The sequence below is a fragment of the Nannospalax galili genome, unplaced genomic scaffold, assembly GCF_000622305.1.
Source record: "Nannospalax galili isolate Female #2095 unplaced genomic scaffold, S.galili_v1.0 scaffold1256, whole genome shotgun sequence".
In the NCBI taxonomy this organism is placed as follows: Eukaryota; Metazoa; Chordata; class Mammalia; order Rodentia; family Spalacidae; genus Nannospalax; species Nannospalax galili.
Window position 1 is genome coordinate 250,007 of NW_008337764.1, and position 9,270 is coordinate 259,276.

General features: G+C 42.5%; 1 protein-coding gene across 1 annotated transcript in view; it reads right to left on the minus strand.

The window, feature by feature from the left end:
- Rab2b (RAB2B, member RAS oncogene family) overlaps positions 1-9,270 on the minus strand; it is a 24,816-nt gene that overhangs the window by 11,926 nt on the left and 3,620 nt on the right. Inside the window, exons 4-5 of the mRNA XM_008832702.3 lie at positions 596-678; positions 306-398 (exon numbers count right to left, since the gene is read on the minus strand). Of these exons, the coding sequence (XP_008830924.1) occupies positions 306-398; positions 596-678 (176 nt within the window). The remainder of the gene's footprint in view (positions 1-305; positions 399-595; positions 679-9,270) is intronic.

Genomic DNA, 9,270 nt, shown 5'->3' on the forward strand with positions numbered 1-9,270 from the left:
AAAAAAAAAGAAGAAAAAAAAAAAGAAAAAGAGGATATATTGAGAAAGTCTGGGTTATCAAGTTCAGTGTCAACTGGATGGCACACACCTATAATCTCAGCATTTGGAAGGTAAAGGCAGGAGGACTGCAGCAAGTTTGAGCCCAGCCTGGTCTATAGAGTGAATTCCAGGCCAGTCAAGGTTACACAGGAAAGACCTTGTTTATAAAACAAAACTAAACTAAGTAGAAAAACAAATAAACGCAATACCCACAGAAAAAGTTTGATGATTTGTGGTAACTAGTATTTATAAAGATAAAATTTTACCTCTTATTTCCAATCAGCATGATAACCATGTTGGAGCTCGAGTGCTGACGGGCATCCTCTAACCATGACGTCAGGTGGTTGAAGGTTTCACGTCTACAACATAGAAATTCAGAATGTTGGTCAGGAGCCTGTTTCAAAAAGGCAAAGCAGCTCCAAATATGAGAAAAGGTAGGCAACATGTATACACAAAAGAAACTGCCCCCACGTAGGTCATTAGCAGAACGGGTGAAAGAAAAGAAAAGCTTCAGAGATGTTAGGAAAGTTTCCCTCCCATTCCAGAGTGGGCTCACCTTGTAATGTCGTACACCAGCAGCGCTCCGGCTGCTCCCCTGTAGTAGGAGCGGGTGATAGAACGGAAGGATTCTTGTCCAGCCTTTACCGTCAACATGGCAACAAAAAATCCCAGTAAAACTAGGTTATTTCCAGAGAAGTGACTTGATCACATGCCACCCTAAAACAAAAGATTCAACTAAAGAAAGAATTTGTCTACATAAGAAAATTAGAGAAAAGTGGCTTGCTATCCCAATTAGCTTTTTTTTCGGTGCTGTAACACTGCCCAGAACCACCTTGGGGAGGAAAGGGTTTATTTGACCTTATAGCTAACAGTCCATCTTTGAGGGAAGTCAGGCACGAACTCAGGGCAGAAACCTGGGGGCAGGAGCTGAAGCATGGACCACAGAGGAACTCTGCTTGCTGGCTTGCTCCCCTGTCCTATGCTCAGCCTGCTTTCTTTTTCGTTGTTTTTTTTTTTGTTGTTGTTTTGGTTTGTTTGTTTTGGGTTTGTGTTTATTTTTTTCAGACAGGGTCTCCCTGTAGTCCCAATTGTCCTGGAACTCACTATGTAGACCAGGCTGGCCTTGAACTCACAAAGATCCGCCTGCCTCTGCCTCCCAAGTGCTGGGACTACAGGCGTGCGCCACCATGCCAGATTCAGCCTGCTTTCTTATACAACACAGGACCAGCTGCCCAAGGTCACCATCCACATTGGACTGGGCCCTCCCACATCATTCAATAATCAAGAAACTGCCTCAAAGACATGCCCACAGGTCAATCAGATAAAGGAAATTCCCCAATTGAAGTTCTCTCCTCCCAGGTGTGTCAAGATGACAACCAAAGCCAACCTTGACACCTGTCCAGGGAGAAGCCCAGGTAGAAGTCCCTATTTTCCAATAAAAATGTAACTGACATCTGAGGTCGGTCAATTACTACTCCTTATGAGACTGTCTGTCAATCTGCTACTTGTTCATCATCCTTAGATCCAAATGCTACTAAATGCCAACAGCATAGCACAGGCGACATGACACCAACAACCTTCATACCCATTTCCCACTGTCTCCTAGTACATTGGAAACAGGGCTGCGAATGCAGGGCAGGTTGTGTTTTCAATCCCAAATTTGTGAATTACACCATATTACTCTTTCTGTTCCTAGTCACTTATCTGCAAAAATGAAAATTATCTTAGAATGCTAATACTCTGTAGGGCCCAGGATAGTCTTCCTTAAAAGAACCCTATAGCCCCTGCTGACCTGGGACTGGTTATGTAGACCAGGCTGGTTTCAGTCTCACAGAGATCCACCTGCCTCTGCCTCCCCAATGCTGGGACTAAAGGTGTGCACCAACATACCTGGCTAATCTCATTTCTGACTGGACTAAAATGTTGTTTTACTTATAAATGAGCAACTAATTCCCCCATACAGTGGATACTTTAGTTTTCTTCCTTTATTGTTTTGAAAAGATTTACTTTTACTTCTATTTTATGAGTATGTACAAGTGTACCCCATGCACACAGATGCCCTTGGAGGCCAGATGATGATGCCAGATTCCCTGATCCTGGAGTCACAAGCAGTTGTGAGCTGCCTGTCATGGATGCTGGAGACAGGTCCTCTGGAAGAGCAGCAAACACTCTTAACCTCAGCCATCTCTCTAACTCCCTTAAATGATTTTGGGGCATAGCAATGATCAGGAATTATAAGAGACAAACACATTGTTTGTGTCTTTTAATCCTCTCAGGAGCCCTAAAGCAGAGTGCTATCATTATTCTCCTTTGAAAATGGGGGAAGAAGGCTCAAAGGGGGAAAGTTCAGTAACTGGCCCAAAACATAAAACAGTGCTGTAATTTGAACTTGGGATCTAGGGGTTAGAGAGATGGCTCAGCAGTTAAGAGCACTAGCTGCTCTAGCAGAGGACCTGGGTTTAGTTTCCAGCACCCATATGGCTGCTAACAACCCAGTTCTGGTGCTGGGATTAAAGCATGCCCCCATGCCCGGCCTAATATAGTTAAGATTTAAAAAATACTTTTGCGGCCAGGCGTGGTGGCACATGCCTTTAATACCAGCACTCAGGAGGCAGAGGCAGGTGGATCTCTGTGAGTTCAAGGCCAGCCTGGTCTTCATGTTGAATCCAGGACAGCTGGGGCTACAGGGAGACCCTGTCTCAAAAAGACTCTTCTATTTACTCCATAATAGTTCCATGACTTACATTTTTCTGGGCTCTGTTTTGCTTTTATCTCTTGCTTTTTTCCTCTTCTGCTAGCACTGAAAATCCTCATTAGGGTACAGTGCTCTCACCTGAATCCCAGGACTCGGGGGAGAATGGAAAGCTCTGGGCAGCCGAAAACACACAGTGAGAGGAGGAGAAAAGAAAAACATGGCCTGTGAGGAACTAAGGAACTAAAAGGCAAATTTGGGGGAGCCTATACTATGATTGAATGACATGACAGCATTTAACTTCACAACTGAAAATACTTCAAGTAGGTAATCAGAAATTTTTTTAAAAACGTATTTATTATTTTTACTTTATGTGTATGACCCTGCATGTGCTTAAGTACACCCATGTCATGCGATGCCTGTGGAAGCCAGAAGAGTGTCAGATCCCCTCGAACTGGAGTTACGGACAGTTTTTAGTTGCCATGTGGGTGCTGGGAACTGAACCTGGGTCCTCCACAAGAGCAGTCAGTGCTCTTAACCACCAAGCCATTTCTCCAGCCCCCAGCAATCAGAAACTTTTAAACATCAAAATCACTGTACTACATCTCAAGTCAAGTTCATGAACCAGTTTGTGAGCTAGGCATCTGAAAGACTGAGTGATTTAACTTAGATGTGTCTGTATCAACCATCCTTGTCCATCCTCAGTTTAAAAAACCTGACACAAGGGCTGGAGAGATGGCTCAAAGGACATGGATTCAGTTCCAGCACCCACATGATGGCTAACAACCATCTGTCACTCCAGTTCAAGGGATCGATGCCCTCTTCTGGCTTCCTCAGACATTACACACATGGGTACATTTACATACATGCAGGCCAAATACTCCTATCCATAAAATAAAATAAATAAAAATAAATCCAAAGCAGAAAATAGTAACTAACATGGACGTGTGTTGGTCTGGGTTTGTCTGCTGGTTGGTAGGTTTGTTGGTTTTTATGCGACAAGGTCTACCTACAGCTCCAACTGGCCCGAAACTTGCTTTGTAAACAAGCATGGCCTCAGTCTCATTGAAATCTGGCTGCCTGGCCTCCTGAATGCTGGAATTAAGGTGAAGCGTGTGTGCTATCACACCCAGATTTTGATTTTTGTTTTGTTTTTGTCTTTTTAAGACAGGGTCTCCCTGTAGCCCCAGCTGACCTGGAACTCACTATGTAGACCAGGCTGGCCTTGAATTTACAAAGATCTGCCTGCCTCTGCCTCCCACGTGCTGGGATTAAAGGCGTGAGCCACCGTGCCTGCCTGTTTTTGGTTTTTGCTTCAAGAAACAGAGTTTCACTCTATAGCCTTGGATAGCCTAGACGTAATGATGCAGCCTAGGCCACCCTAGATTGAACTCAAGGTGATTCTCCTGCTCCAGCCTTCTAAGTATTGGGATTATAGGTATAAGGGAGTCACCACATCAGGCTTAGCATGGAATTTTGATGAACAGAATGTACAACTTCTTAATTTCTCCCAAGTAAGAGCAGCCTATTATATTTTTAAGACATAGAGTTTAGGGCTGAGCATAGTAGCACAGGCCTTTAATTCCAGCGCTCAGGAGGCAGAGGCAGGTGGATCTCTGTAAGTTCGAGGCCAGCCTGGTCTACATAGTGAGTTCCAGGCCAGCTGGGGCTACTGGGAGACCCTGTCTCAAAAAGACCAAAACAACAACAACTACAACAACAAATATATATATAGTTTGAAATAGCACCCAAAGTCAGATACTGGTTGGTTTTTGTTTTTTAAATGTTTCTTTTTTTCAAGATTTTATTTTTATTTTATGTGTATGAGTGTTTTGTCTGCCTGTATGTATGTGCACCACATGTGTGCCTGGTGCCCACAGAGATCAGGAGTTGGAATCCCTTGGAACTGGAGTTTTAGATGGTCGTGAGCCACCATGTAGGTGCTGGGAACCAAATCCAGATCTGCAAGAGCAGCAAGTGCTCTTAACCATCGAACCATATCTCTAGGCCTCGTATATTTGTTTTGAAGAAAGGAGCTCACTATATAGCTCAGGTTGGCCTAGAACTTTATGTATTCCAGGTCAGTCTTGAGCCTACAATCTGTCTGTCTCCCAAGTGCTAGGATTATAGACATGAGTTACTTAGTTCAGGATACACTCTAGGAATCAAAATTAATTTCTTGGGGCCAGAAAGATGGCCAGTGGTTAAGAGCACTTACTGCTTTTCCAGAGGACCTGGGTTCAGTTCCCAGCACTCACATGGCAACTATCAACTCTCTGTAGCTGTAGTTCCAGGGGATCTGATGACCTTGTCTGGTTTCCTTGGGCACTACAAGACACACGTGCACTTCTATATGTGTATATATACATACACATTTCAAAAAGATCACAATAAATTCCAAAATAAAATACAGGGCTAGGGATATAGTTCAGCTGGTATAGTGCCTGTCTAGCATGTGAAGAACCTTGGGTTTGACCCCCAGCACCATATAAACTGGGTATGGTGGTACATGCCTATAATCCCAGCACTTAGGGGGTGGAGCTAAGAGACTCAGAACTTCAAGGTTATTCCTAGCCACACAGTGACTATAAGATCAGCCTGGGATAGAAGAGACTCTATCTCCAAAACAAAAATTAAAACAAAGCAAACAAAATAAAATACAAATTAATTTGGTATTATTTAATCAATTATTTTATTTTATTTTATTTTGGTCTTTTGAGACAAGGTCTCCCCTGGCTAGTCAAGGCAGCCAGCCCCAGCTGGTCTGGAACTCACTATGTAACCAGGCTGGCCTTGAATTCACAGAGAGTGGCCTGCCTCTGTCTCCAGAGTGCTGGGATTAAAGCTGTGCACTACCACGCCCAGCTATTTAACTAATATTTTATATTAGCTACTGTACAATGCTACCTCATTAGTATGGTTGAAAATTTATATACACATACACACACACACACACACACACACACACACACACACATGTATAAATATATAAAAGAATAAAAATATTACCAGGCTTGGTGGCTAGTATTATAAGTTAGTTCAAGGCCTGCCTGGGCTAAAGAATGAGCTTATGGCCAGAGAGGGTAACTGAGACTCTGTCTCAAAAGGTAAAAAGAGGAACTGGAGAGATGATGGCTCAGTGGCTAAGAGCTCTTGCTGCTCTTGCAGAGGACCTGAGTTTGGTTCCTAGCACCCATGTGGCAGACCACAACCTCCTATATAACTCCAGTTTCAGGGAAGCCAATGCCCTCTTCTGGCCTACCTGGGTGCTAGGCATACATGTGGTATGCACACATACATATATGTAGGCAAAACACTCATAGACATAAAATAAAATAAATGTTTAAAAAAAAAAAGTGAAGAGAAGGCTAGGTATAATTCAGAGTGCTTTCTTAGTACATGTGAGGCCTTAAGGTCAATCCCTAGTACCATCAAAACAAATAGTAAGCCGGGCGTGGTGGCTCACACTTTTAGTCCCAGCACTTGGGAGGCAGAAGCAGGTGGATCTCTGTGAGTTCAAGGCCAGTCTGGTCTACATAGTGAGTTCCAGGACATCTGGGGCTACAGGGAGGCCCTGTCTTAAAAAGACAAAACAAAACAAATAATAATAATAAAAAAAAAACCAGTAACATATTTCTCTATATCCTTTTAAACATGATTTCTTTAAAGTACTCATTGCTGGGCTTTGTGATAGACTACAAGAGCACCAGGCCCTGGGTCCAATCCATAGCAATCATAAAATAACACCCATTATAGTAATGCCTAGACATTTTTACATAGGATGGTTTGGGGAGTGAGGGAATGGGTCAGTAAAACACAAAGCGAAACTGCGCATGCAACAACAAGTTCTCAAGATTAACAAGGGAGAAATGATCAGTCTTACCTGGAAGACATTGTCTTCTGTGGCAGACATTTTTGAGACAAGGTCTCTCTGTAGTTGCAGCTGGCCTGGAACTTGCTATGTAGACCAGGCTGGCCTCGAACACACAGAGCTCCACCTGCCTCTGTCCCCTAAATGCTGGGACTAAAGGCAAGTGCCACCATGTCTGGCAAAACATGTTTCTTTTTATGATTCAGCAAAATTTAACCTAATCTCAAAATATTTTTTAGAGGGAAACAGAAATGAACTAGGCCACTTGGGTGGTCATGCAGTTTTCAAGGATCCTGTTCACATAATAGTAGCTCTAAACTTTCTTCATGATCCAACCACTTCTTCCTTGAGCACTTAAGGAAAAAAGGAAAATCCCAGGAAGCCAACACATGATCATGACAGTACTACTAATGGAATCTACTAGGTTTCATTTTTGGCACCAAAATACATATATATTTTTAAATTCTATATGGTAGCACATATTTGTAAATCCAGCTCTTGGATAAAGGCAGGATGATCTGGAGTTCAAGGTTATCCTCAGGTACACAGAAAGCTAGAAGTCTCTCTGGACTACATGGGATCCTGTCTTTAAAAAAGATGGGGCTGGAGAGAATGGCTCAGAGGTTTTAAGAGCACTGGTTGCTGTTACAGAAGACCCGAGTTTGGTTCCCAGCACACACATGGCAGCTAACAACCATCCACAACTCCAGTTCCAAGAGATTCAACTCCTCTTTCTGGCTTCCATAGGCATTGCACAACATGGGTGCACATACACACATGCAGGCAAAACACTCATATATACAAAATAAAAATGAATAAAAAAACATAAACACATATGGAGTGAACTTTGACAATAAAGTAATATTTCTTAGGCTTTATTTGGGGGAGTCGGGAAGGTTAAAAACAAAAGCTGGCCAAATGAAGCAAGCCTAGAAGTTAAAGAGATACATACCCACAATTAAGCATTGTTGGAACTGTGAAGTGATTCATATTCCTATAATTAGGTCAACCCAAAAGGGTGAGATAAAAAAATCTGTTCAGAGCCGGGTGGTAGCACACATCTTTAATCCCGGCACTTGGGAGGCAGAGGCAGTTGGATCTCTGTAAGTTCAAGGCCAGCCTGGTTTACATACTGAGTTCCAGGTCAATTGGGGCTACAGGGAGACCCTGTCTCAAAAAAGAAAAAAACAAAAACAAAACAAAAATCTCTTCAGAAGAAAATATAACCTCTGATCAGAGGAAATACACAGACAAATGTACAGAACATCATCCAAGTGTAAAGCAACTCACTAATAATGCATCCAAAAACTGGGCATGGTGGTGCACACCTTTAATCCCAGCACTTGGGAGGCAGAGGCAGGCAGATCTCTATGACTTCAAGGCCAGCCTGGTCTACATATTGAGTTCCAGGTCAGCTGGGGTACAGAGATACCCCCAAAGCATCTAATAATGATAATACATTCAAAAGTAGTAATAAACCTGAAATCTACCAGAATAGGGCTCTGCCAAAATGGTCCACATACAGTTGTATGTGGTGTGGCTCCATGTGGGGAAGGACAAGGGGGAGAAAAGGAACAATTACTAGTGTGTGCCTTGTAGATCTGATGGTTTTAGTTCTCAGTTCTGAGAAGAAACACAAACCAAACAAAGCAGAAGGAGATTTTAGCTAAAAATTATAAACTATTTTCTAGCCCCCTTTAACTAAAATATATTTAAGATATTTTCCTTAGGGAAAAGACGGTACATAAATTAAATTAAACATTGCAATGAAATTGCAATGAAAGCAATTTATCTAGATGAAGAGAAATTACACTAAGCAAAGCAAAACTTTGGCAGTACTTCATTTATTACATTTAAAAATATAAACAACTTTTGGGGCTAGAGAGATGGCTCAGTGGTTAAGAGCACTGACTGCTTTTACAGAGGACCTGGGTTCGAATCCCAGCACCCACTCAGCAGCTAACAACCATCCATAACTCCAGTTCCAGGGGATCCGACACCCTCTTCTGACCTCCACAGACATTGCATGACATGGGTGCACTCACATACATGCAGGCAGTGCACTCATACACATAAAAAAAAAATAAAATATTAGAAATATATGTATTAAAAACAACTTTTAAAAAATATTTTATTGTTTTTTATTTTATGCATACGTGTGTGTTGCGTGCATGTAGGTAAGTGCACCCGTGTCGTACAATGCCCCTGGAACTGGAGTTATGGACAGTTGTTAGCTGCCATGTGGGTGCCAGGATTCGAACCCAGGTCTTCTGCAAGAACAGTCAGTGTTCTTAACCATGGAGCCATCTCTCCAGCCCTAAAAACAACTTTTAAGCCAGGTGTGGTGGGGCATGTCTTTATTCCCAGCACTCAGGAGGCAGACAGGTGGATCTCTGTAAGTTTGAGGCCAGCGTGGTCTATAAAGTGAGCTCCAGGCCAGCAGGCTATAGGGAGACCCTGTCTCTAAAAGACCAATAAATAAATAAATTTAATAAGTAGCTTTTGCTTTAGAACTTCCATTTCTAGATGGACATTCCACAGAAATTCTCAAACATATGCATAAAGCCATAGTAAATAAGATGCTTAAAGAAGCTATTGAAGCTGGGCATGGTGGCGTATGCCTTTAATCCCAGCACTTGGGAGGGAGAGGCAGGTGGATCTCTGTGAG